A 16,116-nucleotide genomic window follows, 5' to 3' on the forward strand; every position below is an offset into this window, starting at 1 on the left:
TGTCTTGTTTTGTTACGGCAACCCTAGCATATAATAATACAGGTATTTAATAAATTTGGCCCAATGTGTATTTCCAATATATCCAGTAATAGTCTTTTTCCCTCTTAGTTATAAAACTGATACATGTTTATTATAGATATTTTAAAACAAATTCTCCAAGATGAAATTGCTACTCAGATTGGCACTACTAATATTTTAGAACACAGTCTTCCAATTTTTTTCCCCTGCAGAAAGAGAGGTTAGAAAGAGGTATGAGATTTGAGGTGTGGGCCTATTTTTGAAGATGAGTTAATCTGAAGGCCAACTTAAATTCATACATTTGTTTACTGTATTTACCTTCAAGCAAATTGAAGTTGAAAACCCATTTGAAAATTAGGAAACCTATTCAGATCATCTCTTAGAAGGAGACAAAAATAATTATGATTTTTCAAATGTAAGTTTAATGAAAATTGATTAAGGAGCTCATTCCCCTCAACAAAAGATGTTTTATATGGCCCTATCTTTATTTGAAATACTATAGATTCCACTTTGCTACAATCAAATGTAGAAATGTGTTTCAAAAAAGTCCTTCAAATAGTGAGATTAAACATTATTTTTATTTCCTAAAATCATGCCAAGGTTGAAAACTTTATTTTTAAAATTACTCATTGTTGAGGTTCTTGAAACTAACCATTATTTTTTCTTGTTGAGACAGGGTCTCACTATGTTGCCCAGGCTGACCTCAAACTTCAGGGCTCAAGTGACATTCTTGCCTCTACCTCTCAAGTAGCTGGGATTCAGCTGCAATTATTAAATATTTGAAGCTATGCCAAAGAATTTATGTGGATAAATATTTCAGTAGTTCCTAAATCCCGATTAACCTTTTATTAGAGATCCACTGTATGTAGATTTTCATGATTCCAAACACTATATGAAGAAAAACAACACAAAAAAAGAAAAAGAAACCAACAAATAAAATAATACATAAAGGAAAATGACAAAACAAAATCCAACCAAATGGTACTAACAGTAATCTAAAGGCAAAAGTAGGGTTAGCTGTTTGAAGAAATTATTCTTGAGCCCAAAATTTCTGAATTGCTTAAATTCCTACCTTGCTTTTATGGTTTAGATGTGGTGTCTCCCAAAACCTAACTCGAGAGAGAGACAATACAAGAAGGATTGGAGGAGAAATGATAGGGTCATATCCTCAACCTAATCAGCAAATTAATCCATGATGGGATTACTGGTAACTAGAGGCAGGTGGGGTGTGACTAGAGATGGGAATTGGGGGTGTGTTTTTGTATCTGGCAAGTGAAGACTGCTTTCTGATCACCATGTGAACTGCTTCCCTGTGCCATACTCCTCCACCATGATGTTCAGCCTCACCTGGAGCCCCACAGAATGGAATCGGCCTTCTATGACTGAGACCTCTGAAACTGTGAGCCCCCAAATAAACTTTTCTCCCTCTACAATTGTGCTGGTTGAGCCTTTTAGTCACAACAGTGAAAACGTTGACTAAAACACCTGCCCATCTTGACCTCTTAAAATTAAGAATGAAGTTATGCTAAAAATGGAAATACTTCAGGAAATCATAGTTAGAGACAGGGTTTAGTAAATGAGTAGCTATGAGGGAGCTATATGAAAAAAATTCAGTATTCAGAAGTGCTGATGTTTTGCCAATAACCAGACTATATATAAAAAAGTATAGATCTAAATTTAGATTTATTTAAAGTATATCTTGTTTATATGTGAAATGTACTACCACTGGGTAAATTACAACTGTAAAGACAACATTTCCAAGTGAGCTAATACTCAGAGGTTCCAGGTGAATAATTTGGAGGGAACACTATTATACTATTATAACAAGGATTTGAAACACTCCAAATTCTTAAAATGATCTGAGGCATGGAAGGCAAGGATTGAGGATGGTTAGAAATCAGACCTTTCACTACCTATCTAACCCAATAGTTTTTTATCCTTTCACTAATTAATCCTTTTCCTAGAGTTGCTCATAGGCACAAATTTGCCTTACTTGAATTTCAGGTAATTTCTGATTTACTTTTAATGACTATATATTAAAGGCAGAGTAAACCAAAGTATATATTAAAGGCAAAGTTTTAGATTGAATAATATAGACATTGATGTTTGTTTTGCCATTTAAAAAATGAATATCAATTTAATAAGATTTATCTCATTTTCTTCTGAGTGCCATATTGAAGAATGTAATTGCTCTTAGAGGTCAGACTACAAATAAATATGAATTATAATAAACCTTCATTTCATTTTGGCTAAGTGAAAAACTTGGTTAGATAAGAATCTTCTTAATTTCTAGATAAAATAAATGCCCATATAAAACTTTTATACATATATAATAACAAGCATATTTATGCAAGTTTGAAAGTATAAAAGTAGAGACAGTTTAAAGTCATCTCCATTTAATCATCAGATTAACTGATACTGTTCATTTCCTTGTAAAAAATAGACAGATTGATGCCCAGGACAAGCTTTAGGTTTTTATTTGGTAAGCTCATCCATTTCCAGTTGCTAAAATATGTATAAACCAAAAGTTAGTTGAGTATGTGACTATCATAAGTTGAATAGTGTTCTCAACAATTATGAACATGATCTCACTTGGAAATGGTGTTTTTACAGATGTAATTAAGGATTGAGACAAGCAAATAGTAGATGTGGGTAGGTCCTAAATACAATGCCAGTATCCTTAAAAGAGACTTTAGAAAAGGACACAGAGATACATAAAGCCTTATGAAGATAAAGCAGAGATTTAGGGTTATGCAACTACATAAATCAAGGAATGCTTGGTGCCACCAGAGATTGGACGAGGCAAGGAAAGACTAGAAGGATCTTCCCTAGAGCCTGCAGTGGAAGTGTGGCTTTGCTGATACCTTGATTTTGAATTTCTAACCATATCTGTTGTCTTGAGCTTCCCAGTTAATAGTAATTTTTTACAGCAGCCCTGAGAAACTAATATGGTTGCTAAATTGATTATGCAAGTTGACATTTTATTTTTATGATTATATTAGTTGATGAATGTTGAAGAGTTATAGTTGCTGTGAAAGCCAAGTTTAATACTTCAGAAAGAACAGATAAAATATCGCCCAAATGTTAAAAATGCTATTGGTTAAGTGTAGGCAAAACAGTACTAACAAACTGGAGAGAACTACAATAAAAATGTACAAAAATTCTGCCCCTCTGGTTCACAGCCATGCAATGAAATCCATGTGATTTGTGTAGGAAAGACAATTATAGAACACTTACAGTGGACCTCCACTGGAAGGCAGTTCTGCTAATCACTCCACCACCAGTGTTCCAGCTCAGCAGCGCATACTGAAGTTAGAAAAGGCCCGGGTCCTATGAAAAATCACTGGCAAATAAAGAATACTTATAAGTTAAAATGTCTAAAATATGTGTATATAATAATCTGTTTCAAATAACTTTATAGATTAAGCATACTAAGTGTCTGACAAAGCAACTCTAGTATTACTAGAAAGTAAACTAGTAATGCCTAACACAAATAATTTTAAAAACATATGGTTTTACCTTGCTATCTTTCCAACAGCCACAACTGTACAGATGCAGATGATTCCAAGTAATAACTTTCAGTTGATCAAACGTGTTCTTATAAAACCGCCCCTGTTTATTCTCAAATTTTCTCTGATGAAATCCTGGGTAAATATTGCTGGAAGACATGCATGCCCATTATATATGTTCCCTAACCTTCCAAAATGCAATTTTTCCTTCACCCAATTAGGAATGATAACAATATATTCTGTCAAACTTTGAAAGCATTCCCTCTTCTCGATTATACCTGTTTTCATTTTTTAAAGCATTCTAGAAAAGACTTCACAATTCATTTTCTGCCTTTTACTATTTAGCTATGTTATGTTAGAGAGACATAAATGATGTTTGAAAATTATCTATTACTGAAAATATATCTAATACACTAATGATAATGATTCATTTATTTCTGCCATAATTCCCCTTCTATATTCAGAACTATAAAGTTACTAGAGACAATGCATTCATTTATTTTTCAGAAAGTAATGCTATTTATTTTTTTTCTAAACAAGTTAAAGCAACTATATTAGCAGTTAAAATGAAACCTAAAACTTGTTCTTCCAAAATAACAGTAACAGCACTATGGGACAAATAATGGCAGTAAAATATTAACTCAACAAATCTGTTGTATTAAAATAGTTTATTGCAATAAGATTCATTGTACTCAAAATCATTACAAAGTAAGTTATTAAAATTATTTACATACAAATTAATAAAATTATGCAGTTAATAATAGCTGTGAGTAAAACAGCATTAACACAATTTGAGCCTATAAATCAATATGTAACTTTCTAAGAAAGTTAGAAACTATTGCAAAGAAATAGCAAAGAAAAAAAAAAGCTCATCATAATTGTTAAAATTCACTGATTTCCTTAAGAAAAAAAAAACCTCCAGAATATATGAAACAAATAATTTATTCCTTTGAAAGGTAACTGGAGAAAAGTCCAATATTTACTCCTGGTTACTGCAGAGTCCAAGGAATTTTATGATTAGTTAAACAGCACATTTTCCAAACTTCATACATTTTAGGCTTATTTCCTGAACAGATTTTTCCTCAGTATTAATGCCAAAATACACAGTACTTCATAGTTTATATAAAAGTAATTACCTTAGTTGTAGTCAGTTTGGATCAAATATCCCTGATGTAATAAACTATGAACAATTCTTATATCTGCATTGTGTGTACATTTAGATATACCTGCAAAAATTGGTCTGTTGATGAATTTAAAAAAATATATTAAGATGCCAAATAAATCTATTTCATTATGAAATGAAGACTTTGATTAAGAATATATTTTTATTAGGCATTTTTGTAACAAATTGTCACTCTATGTATAGTTGATTTATTCATATATTTTTAAAAGTAACTGAATCCCACTGTAGTTTTTCTTGAAGGAAAAGTCATTTCTCCAATTGCTGAGGGGTACTAAAAGCTTCGTACACATTAGCAGCAAAGTCTTTCACTTGTTCCATCATCAACAGATCCTAGCAAAAAGGACAATATTACATTACAATTTGTAAAAAGTATAGGTAATTTTGAATTCATTTCTGCAATAAAACAATGAATTTGGCTCTAAGTGTTGTGGTAGTTAAATCCAAGAAATATACCATTAAGGAAAGGAATATTTTTTCTTATAATAAATCCTAGGACATATTTATTGTTTGAGTTATTATATGAAAGATGGCGTACAAGTATTCAAGTATTATTTAGCAAAAGAAAGTCCCAAATAGTCTTCACATAAATTTAAATGTATATTCATATAAATTTAAATGTATGCCAAGCGAGAGCTCTACCACTGAGCCACAACTCCAACCTCATAGCGGGCTCATATTTTATATACACACACATACAAACCAACTGTATAAACGTTAGAGCAAAGGTTCTTAACCCCAGGGGTTTGTGAATATAAAGATAAGGAAAAAATTACCTTTATATATATATATATATATATATATATATATATATACACACACACACACACACACACACACATATTATTTATTTATTAACCTTTAACTCTAAAATCCAAAATTTCCTTCAAATATGAACACAGGCCTCAAAACACAACAATATTAAACAGGATATATAAATTTGTCATCAATAAAAATCACAGACATTTTTATATTTTACTTATGTTACTAGACTTCCCCATCTTGACATTTAATAAATAAAGCAGCAATACTGCTACAAAATGTTTGATTTTAAGAGGTATTTTGAAAACTGTATATAATTAGTTGCCCTTAAAAAAATTTGCATGAAAGTTTTTTAAAAAGCAGTTTTGCTACCTTCATTTGTAGACGTGATTCTAAAAAGGGGTCCATGACAGAGGCTTAAAGCCTCTGAAAGTGTCAAAGACATAGGAAGTGAACCTGAACCTTGAGTACTAGAAAACCTAAGTGCACTTAGTGCAAGTGCTGATCTCAATCAGTTCATGGTTAAATTCTCCCACCAAAGAACTCAATGTATTCAGTTTCAACTATGTTCAATGAAACAGTTTTAGATCAATGTTTTTTTCAACCAGGATTTATAGACATGCTTTCAGGGCCCAAGAATTTGAGAGGAAATTTTGAGTTTTAATTTCTATGAACTCTAAAAGAAAATTCACCAATTAGATCATTTGAAAGATAAATGTATAACCTAGAATTTAGGGCTTTTGTATTTATACTTACATTCTTATTGGCTCCAAGTAGTAGTATTTTGAGTCTTATGAATTAATTAAAAGTACAGAGGTAATGAGAAAAGAATAAAGATAGAAATTCTTTCAATGAAGCCCAAATCATATACTAGTAGCTCATAGGATATAAATGAAGGTTTCAGAATAGTTAAAGTAGACAAAAAAGAGTGCCCAGCAAGTTAGGTGTAGAAGAAGCAGGTTGAATGCCCACAAACATGAATGGTAACAGATAGGTCCATGTTCACTTTGGAACAACAAATTAGTAGCCATCAGCTATGTTTAGTAAGGTGTGCTTTTTGTATTTTAGATCTAATTTAATGAAAAAAACCGTGCTTTTTGTTTTTAAGTTATGAAAAGGTCTAAGCTTAAGGAGTTTATATAGTTTTTTTAAACTTACATATTAAAACAATTTCAACACTGGTGGACTGATTGTTTTTTTAAACTTAGAAGAGGTATATCAATAAGTTTGAGAAATATTTATTATTGCAGTGCAAAGCAGTATCAAATAGTACATAAACTAAAGGACATAGGTTTGTCCAATAGAACAAAAGCAGGTGGTTGGCCAGATTTGACTCAGTTTATAGATGGCTGACCCAAGCTCTACCCTACAGGGTTGGTTCAGACTGTTATGGTTTGGATATGAGGTATCCCCCAAAGACTCATTGTGAGACAATGCAAGAAGGTTCAGAGGAGAAATGATTAGGTTATGAGACCCTTAACCCAATCAGTGAATTAATCCCCTGATAGGATTAACTGGTGGTTGAAGGAAGGGAGGGTGTGGCTGGAGGAGGTGGGTCATCAGGAACATTTATTTGGGGTATATATTTTGTATCTGGCAAGTAGAGTGTCTCTCTTTGCTCCCTAATTACAAATGTTCTTTTCTTACGTTATTTGGAAGCAATCTGAAATAATTTGTCTCATTATGTTATTTGAAATAGCATTGAAAAAACTAACTTTCTCAATTGTTTTCCAATTTTGTCCAATTTCCTACCTTTCCCAGCCATACTACCATCCTAATATCTTTTACCACAAGGGTCAGCAAAGTATGGCCTACAGGTCATGACTTCACATGACAGATTATCAAAAGTTAGGTGCAATAAAAATATTGTTTAAAATTATCTTCAGGCTATAAGATGCATTGAAACATAAATGAATTTTGTGCTTAGACGTGGGTCTCATCCTTAGGATATCTCATTTTGTATATGCAAATATTCCAAAATCCAAAAAATATTCAAAATCCAAAATACTCACTCTGATCCCAAGCATTTCAGATAAGAAATAATCTGTGTCTGGCCTTCATGAAGTTTGCCAACCCTGGTCCTATAGCATTCCCACAAGTGTATCTCCTATACATCTTTGCGACTGAATTACTAACAGTAATTTGGAAGGATTAATTTCAAGTATCTTAGCATTCCAATCAAGGCAAATGCTTTATGGAAGATAAATAAAAATAAAAGAGCTTAAGACATTATTTTTGGTTAAGAAGATCACTTGGTATTTTAACTCAGAGAAATTTAAAAAACAAGATAGAAGCCTTTTAAATCAACGATCTAATATATAAACAGAATCAACATCCAGTCACACTGAAAAATGATAGTAAATGCTAATATTAATCTTATTAGATTAGAACCCTTTGTTTTCATTATATTAATTATGCAGAATTAATTTGTTTTTTGGTTCCAAGGATTGAATGCAGTGGTTCTTAACCACTGAGCCACATCCTCTGCCTTTCCTTATATTTTTGTTTTGAGACAGGGTCTCACTAAGTTGCTTAGGGCCTCACTAAGCTGCTGAAGCTGATTTTGAACTTGTGATCCTCTTGCCTCAGCCTCCTGAGCTGCTGGGATTTCAGGCGTGCACCACTGCATCTGGCTAATTATACAGGATTAAAATGTACTACATAAAATTACTTAGGTATTAAGGCTAATGAGGATGTTTATACTTGGTTGTATTTCCCACTTACTGATCAAAATGAATGGCCTACAGGTAACACCAGAGATGACTTCAATAGAAAGTTGAGAAAGGTAAAGTTAAGCTTTTTTTTTTTTTTTTTTTTTTAGAGAGAGAGAGAGAGAATTTTAATACTTATTTTTTAGTTTTCGGCGGACACAACACCTTTGTTTGTATGTGGTGGTGAGGATTGAACCCAGGCCGCATGCATGCCAGGTGAGTGCGCTACCGCTTGAGCCACATCCCCAGCCCAAAAGTTAAGCTTTAAGTGCTAAAAGTCACAATTTTTTTTTCTCACCCAGATATACATGTGAAGCTTAAATTCAGTGAAATATGATCAGCCTTATTCACTATTTTTTCTGAAATATTAATGCTCAGCTCTTTTGGGTAAAGCTGATGACACTGAAGACTGAAGAGAACAGTAAAGGAAAATAGGCATGTGAAGAACAGGCTAATAACTCTACTGGAAAAAAAATAAATAACATTTCTTAGCCTCGGTGCTCTTCACCTTCCCAAGACTTCATTGAAGATGGACTAAATTGTCTGAGACAATTTGTATATGCAAATATTCCAAAATCCAAAAAATATCTGAAATCCAAAATGCAACCATAATTCTACCACCTGGAAATGACAACTATAATTGAATTTATGGATAGTTTTTCTGGTAATGTATATGTATCAAATTATCATTCTGTGTCTGGGAAATTTGTACAATTAAAATAGTAATAGATAAAATAATAAGAAGATAAATTTTCCCAGAGCAGAAATAACATTATGAGGATGCCATCTTTACCCTTAGGCCTTCTTTCTGTATACTGCTGCAGTAGTTTAGCAACTGAGGCCTACTGTAAGTAATTTTTTCCTTATAATTCAGTTCCTAAATTTTCAAATGATTCAGAAATAATTATGTAGATAGAGATTATCCTTTTAATAACAACAGTTTTACTCACTGCATTCCCAAGAAAAAAGAGCTATGGGTTGATGAGTGAAAAATTTAAATAACTCATTATTTATGCAGCTTTTAGTGACCAGACTGATGCACTATTAACAGTTGTATTTCATTAATTACTAAAATGCGTGTCCGTGAAATTTCTTTTAGTTTTCTTCAAACCCTGAGCAACTGGATCACTGATTTGCCTCAAGGCTCAATTTTCTTACAAAGACAGCTTCATGCAAACCATTAATGCTGTATAAATTCAACTGACCCCTAGAATACATCTGGTCTAAAAGGGAGTCCAACAGGTGTTTGGACTATAACACAGGGAACCTTATAAATGTTCTGTGATACATTATTGCTCTCATGGGGCATTCCACCACACTCTACACATGATTCCAGGTTTTGTGTTATTTTGAACGTATATTACAGTGGATAATGCAATTTTATGTTAGAAAACATGATTATGTCATGAATATAATTTGTGTTCAATAGTATCCCCAAGTTTGTTCTTACCTGAACAAAATGACTAGGAGTTTCACTGCAAACTGAGTGGATCTGTCCATTTACTATTGGAATTATCTTAGCTAAAGGCAGGCTGACACTAGAAAGACTGAAAAATCATCATAGTGATTATTTTCTGAAATCATCTCATAGTCATTTAACATTTTAATTAAAAAGTAACATTCACTCATAGAAGAATACATACAGAAATATATTAAAAGAAAAATCAAGTCCAACCATAAGTCTACCACCTGGAAATTACAACCAATTGAATTCATGGATAGTTTTTCTGGTAATTTTTACACATAGCTTTTTTTTTTTTAATACAAAACTCTTAACAACTTGAAAATATTGTTTTTAATATTTTGTTATGAGCATTTTTCTATCTTTTAAAAAGTTCTAAAATTTTGGTCTGATTTTTTTTAATGATTGCATGGTAATCCATTCTCTAGCTATGAGAATTTTCATCATCAGCTTCTTAAAGTTGGGGTCATTTAAGTATTTGTCTTGATTTTCTTAACATAAATAATTCTGTATAAACATGGTCAAACAGTATTAATGCTTTTAAGATTTATTGTGAACACTGCCAAATGCCCTCTGCTTCCTCAGCAGTATACGAATAGGCTTGCTCCATCAGGCCTTATTTCCACATTGGGTACTGTTTTCTTTAATCTTTCTATGTATGAAAAGTGAAAATGTTTTAAATCTGTATTTCTTTTAATTACTATCAAAGTTGAATGTTTTTTGCCCCTATTCTGAACTATATCATTATCTATCTGGCAATGTAAGTAGAAAACCTGGGCATTATCCTTGTTGATATCCGATCTCTCCATAATTCTAAACATTCTTTTCTTTTCTTTTCTCCTCCCTTCTCCTCCTAACCCTTCCCCTTATACTGGGGATTGAACCTAGGGCCTATGTCTGGAATTTATATTGTATTCTGCTAATTTAGCTATTCTTTTATGTGTAACATATTATCTTAATAATTAACACTTTATGTATTCTACAGGAAAAGCTAATTCACTGCTCTACTTTTTCAATAATTCTTAAATAGTCTCAGCCCAGTGTTTTTCCAGATCATCTGTATTATCATTTGTCCAAAATGATATTAACTATTAACAAAGCTATATCCTCCAATACCCAATGGGGTTTTAGTATAGTACTTTGACTAAGTCTAGGAGAATAATTTTATAATTTTTAGTTAATTCTCTTGGTTTTCTAAGTTTAAAATCATGTCACCTTCAAATAACAATAGTCATTCCTCTCTCTTTCCAAAACTTGTATTATTTTAAAAGATTACACAAATTTAACTTAGAAAATCAAGAGTCAATTAACAGTTTATTAGAATAGTAACAACAGTTGGTAAGTTGTCTATTTCCAAGATAAGTATATAAAAAAACAATGGCTTTCCTCAATTTTGTCTTCAAAAAAATGATCTTGTCTTAGCCTTACTACATTAGTTAGAATAAAAGAATGATGCTGAGTAAATATATCAATACTGACCATCTTTATATTGTTTCTGAATGTGATGAAAATCATTCTGGTGTTTCACTATTAAATATATTTGTTCTTGATTTCAAATTTTCTTTTCTTAATATTTATTTTTTAGTTGTAGTTGCACAATAACTTTATTTTATTTATTTATTTTTATGTGGTGCTAATGATCAAACCCAGGGCCTAACAGGTGTGAGGAAAGCACTCTACCGCTGAGCCACACCCAAGCTCTTTTATTTTTATAAACATACTTTTTTATTTATGATAAGAGGTTTTATCAATAATTGATTATTCAAAAGGCTTTATTGAATGCCTTTTCAGCAACAGTGATGATGTTCTTTTGTCCTATTAATTTATAGTTTATTGTAAAAGCTTTACTAATGTTTTGACCCTCTTCTCATTCTTAAAATTAACCTTATTTAGTCCTAGTTGCAGAATAATTAAAATTCTGGGCTCTGATATTCAACAGAAGTTATTGAACATCTGTCTTTACCACTTCCTAGATTTTTGACCTGAAGTTATTTAACTTTTTTGTGTCAGTCTTCTCACTTGGAAAATGAGAAAAATACCAGCACCTATTTCCTAATGTTACTTTAAGAATTCTATGAGATATGTTCTGAAGAATATCTATCACACTAGCAAACAGAAAAGGTTTTGGCCACCATATATTTCTGGATTTCATTTGCTAATATTTTATTAAGAATTCTTATATCTATATTCATCCCTTGAAAATCTATAGTTTTCCTTTTAGTCCTATCTTATTCATTATAGTTTCTATTGAGCACTACTGGTGATACGTAAGCTTTTCATTTTAAATATCCATTGTATATATATATTAACATATATGTATACATAATATATAAAGCATTATGCATATACTTTATATATCTAAAACCTTTATTAGTTTGCATCATTTTCAGTTGACTATCTCCAGAGATGTGAAATATTAATCATAATACATAATACATAAATAATGATACATTTTTTCTTTGCCAATTTGAAAATTTTATTTTTTTCTTCATTTACTATAATGACTAGAACTTCCACAACATGTTCAATAATAGTGATGATAGTATGCATGATGTAAATGTTTCTAAGTGTTACATATAGATTATAAAGTTGGTTATTTTCTGAAATAGAAAAATAGGAAATATCTGAGGTCCCAGTATATACATGCAGAGATATGAAAGGGTATAATATGATCTCTATTTTTGAGAGGAGACTCAAAATTTAACTGAGGAATAAAACTTCAAAGTGGTGCATGTAGGTTGTGCATGAAAGTATAGACAGTAAGCACTCTATGTGTTCAGAAAATGATAAGACTATCAAGGGCTGATGATGTTGCAGTCTAATTTTTGTAATTATTTAGTATAAGATAAAGCTTTTGTTCATGTTAAAACAACTATTACCATTCTTTACCACCACTTGGGAAATAACTAATACTTTGCTGAATTCAGATTATACTCAAATTTTATTAACTACAGTTTTTTTTTTTTTACCAGTATTAACTGAGTATCTTGGTTTTCAAATACAGGATTGGCCTTGAGCTAAATATTTTTAATGTAACTTAAAAGAACTGCCAAAAAAAGGTTTGAGGATCATATTCAAATTGTTTCAGAAAATAAAGTTTATGGCTCTAAGTATTCCAAATGCTCAATGTTAATGGCAAATTATTCTTTTCTGTACAATAAAGAAGGGTTTAATAGAAGTGGGTAAACAATGTCTTGTCATATATAGATATTTAAAAATTAAACTGGACACTGCACATATTGCTTATCAGTTATTGTTTCCTCAAATTTTAGTGGGACACTTTAGAGTCATCATTGATTTGGTACCCTTATTTCTGAATGTGACATAAACATCTGCAAAAACAGAGCTCCTGGAAGAGTGTAGATCCTAAAATGAGACCAAAGATGCTCATCTTGAACTGATAAAGGATCCACAATGTAAATAACAGGTATAATTAACATTACTAACATTGAACTAACTAAATAATACCAATCCTATCATAAAATGAATTTTCTCCTTGAATTATAATGATCTCAATTTTTAGAGATAGTTGTAATAAGATAATTATAATACAAGGAGAAAATTCATTAAATGAGAATCTACAACAAGAATGCCCAGTAAAAGTATTGAATTATGTAAACCAACAATGGCTTACAATACCAGAATAATATTGGAGAACACATTTAAATTTAAGTACATTATCATTTTATGCCTTAAAAAGTTAAAAAAAACTATAACTGGAATTTGGTTTATAGAAAGGTAGTTTCACAGCTTAAATACTTCAATATAGTGGCAAAAATTTTAGAAAAACTGCAAGTTCTAATATTGAATCTAGAAGGAACTTCCACTAATGAAGAAGTCATTGGTTCAAAAAGTTTAATATGTTAAAAATGAGGTACTCAAATTTATTCTCTAAGATTTCATCTGGGACAAAAAATAAATGTATCCAAAGCACTATTTTTAAAGACCATTCATTTGTATGATACCATTTTCATATGTCATCTTACCTATTCATGGAGTTGCTATGTTGCAGGTCCTGTTCAGTAGGTCGAAAGAACTCAGCCATGTTGTCTAGCAGTCTACTAAAACCTCGATTTAAACAGGTATTCAAAACTGTACTAAAATCTGGACTACATAAAATAAGAAGTATATGTTACTTTTTAGATTCTCCATGGAAAAGGAAACAAATCCAATAGTTATGTAGCTATCTTTGAAAGCCACTAACATTTCTAGTTATAATCTAGTTTTTATGGCCAGAAACATTAAAAATTTATCAAGGAACCAATCTTTAAAAAAATAAGCATAAAATGATATTATTATTTAGCACAACATGATGACAATATTCATTCATTCCACTAGATTTTTTTTATAAATCAGCACTTTATACAACATTTTTTTAAAAAATAGCAATACAATTATTACTTCTCTCAAGGAAACTTTTGAATCCTTCCACAGTCACAGATTATTGGTTTGCTTTACTACAACATCCAAATTCAATAAGATAGAAAATATTATTATCATGTATAGATGAAAAACAAGATACATGAAGAATGGAGAAACTCCCTCAAAGGAATGCAATTAGTAAACTGGGGAGGTCAAATTCATATCCAGGTATTTTTCAATCCTAATTCAGGCTCCTTTAATTACATGGATTTCATACCTTACACAACTCTGATATAAAAAAAATACTATTCAAGGATACTATCAAAGTTAGAAAATGCCTAGTGAAGTAAGTACCGCTTTTTAAATCAGTGTGTGTGTATATGTATCTATATATTTTTTCCTATTTCTTCTCTTTTCAAAAAAACTTTAATGTGTTAGAACTTTGATACTATAAATTTCACTCATTTTAAATGTACTAAGTACTGATTTTTCACAAATTTACATATTTGTACAACTATCACTACAATCCAATTTTAGATCATTTTTCTCACCTTTTTTTGTCCAGTTGCAGACAACCCCATCCCAACCCGGGCCACAGGTAACCATAAATTTACTTTTTGTTTCTGTAGTTTTCTGGACATTTCACGGAAACAGAGTCTTAGGAAATTGTGGTCTTTTGTGTCTGTCTTCTCTCACTTAGCATGATGGTTTCTTATTTTTAATTTTTTTCAGTAGTGGGGCTCAAACCCCAGAGTATTTTACTATGATGCTACAGCTCTAGCCCTTTTAATTTTTTATTTTGAAAATAAGAGTTTTGGTAAGTTGTTGAAGCTAGTGTGGAATTTGAAGTCCCCCTTCTTCAGCCTCCTGAGTTGCTGAGATTTCGGTTATACCGGTGTGCATGGTCATGTCACACCTGGCCAGCATGATGTTTTTAGGGTTCATCTATGTTGTGCCATGTATCAATAGTTTGTTCCTTTTTGTTGCTAAGTAGAATTCCATTGCATAAATATATCACATTCTATTTATTCATTCATCAGTTGATGGGCACCTAGATTGTTTCCACTTTTTGTCCATTTAAAATAATTCTATTATAAAATTTCTTAAGTTTTTGTGTGCACATATGTTTCAACTTCTCTTCAACAGATATCTAGGAGTGGAATTGCTTGGTCAGGTAGTAAACTTAATTTTGCCCTCAAAGGGAATATGATAGGAATAAAAGAAGAAAAAAATGATTAAGGGGACGGAAATTCAAGAAATAAAAACTGAACCTACCTGCATTTTTTCCCATAATTCCCATATTTTTAAAAATTATTTATTTATTTATTTTATTTATATATGACAGTGAAATGCATTAAATGATTTAGGAAAGGTAATAGTACAGTGTTTGGAGCACAAGTCCTCAAAAATATTAATTTTTATTTTTCTTCTGATTAGATTGCATTCATTTGGGCAATAAAATAAATGAGAATAGCTTTTTTAAAAGAAATGACCTTGCTTCCTACTCCACAGAATAAGCAATGAGAACTTCCACATATTTGTCCTACCACATCTACCAACCTACATGCCTCTGTGCCTATCCTTAGCTATCTCTCACTGACTCCTAAAACCAATCCCTTAGAAAAAAAATTTTACTGACACGTCTTTGTACATATTTATGGATATGATGTAATTCAATAATGTATACAATGTTTGTAATGATCAAATCATGGTAATTAGCAACCTTTTACAGTGTATTGAATCCCATTTTTTTTTCTATTTGAGGTTCTTTGTTCTTAAAAGTACTCTAATTTCCTACACCAATTTCTCCCTCTCCTATCACTTTAGGTCAGTTAAGTAAATACTTATTGAGTATCTATTACATGCAAGGCACTGTTCTAAAAGTACAGTATACATTGATGAGCGAAAAGACCCAACTTTCTAATCTCATGGAGTTTAAGTCTATTAGAACCTGTGATTTAAAAAATGCTTGAAACCAAAATAGACCTGTAGACCAATGGTATAGAATAGAAGACAAAGATTCTAACCCACATAACTATAGTTATCTTATATTAGACAAAGATGCCAAAAACGTACATTGGAGAAAAGATAGCCTTTTCAACAAATAGTGCT

At 31.3% G+C, this 16,116-nt stretch overlaps 1 protein-coding gene across 1 annotated transcript in view; it reads right to left on the reverse strand.

Annotated features, from left to right (window-relative positions):
• Positions 1 to 4,451: 4,451 nt before the first annotated feature.
• Positions 4,452 to 16,116, reverse strand: part of Pex3 (peroxisomal biogenesis factor 3) — a 36,895-nt gene continuing 25,230 nt past the window's right edge. The window contains exons 10-12 of the mRNA XM_005334851.4: positions 13,629 to 13,751; positions 9,631 to 9,727; positions 4,452 to 5,040 (exon numbers count right to left, since the gene is read on the reverse strand). Coding sequence (XP_005334908.1) covers positions 4,957 to 5,040; positions 9,631 to 9,727; positions 13,629 to 13,751 — 304 coding nt within the window. The 3' untranslated portion in view covers positions 4,452 to 4,956. The remainder of the gene's footprint in view (positions 5,041 to 9,630; positions 9,728 to 13,628; positions 13,752 to 16,116) is intronic.

The sequence above is a fragment of the Ictidomys tridecemlineatus genome, chromosome 8 (genome assembly GCF_052094955.1).
Source record: "Ictidomys tridecemlineatus isolate mIctTri1 chromosome 8, mIctTri1.hap1, whole genome shotgun sequence".
Taxonomy (NCBI): domain Eukaryota; kingdom Metazoa; phylum Chordata; class Mammalia; order Rodentia; family Sciuridae; genus Ictidomys; species Ictidomys tridecemlineatus.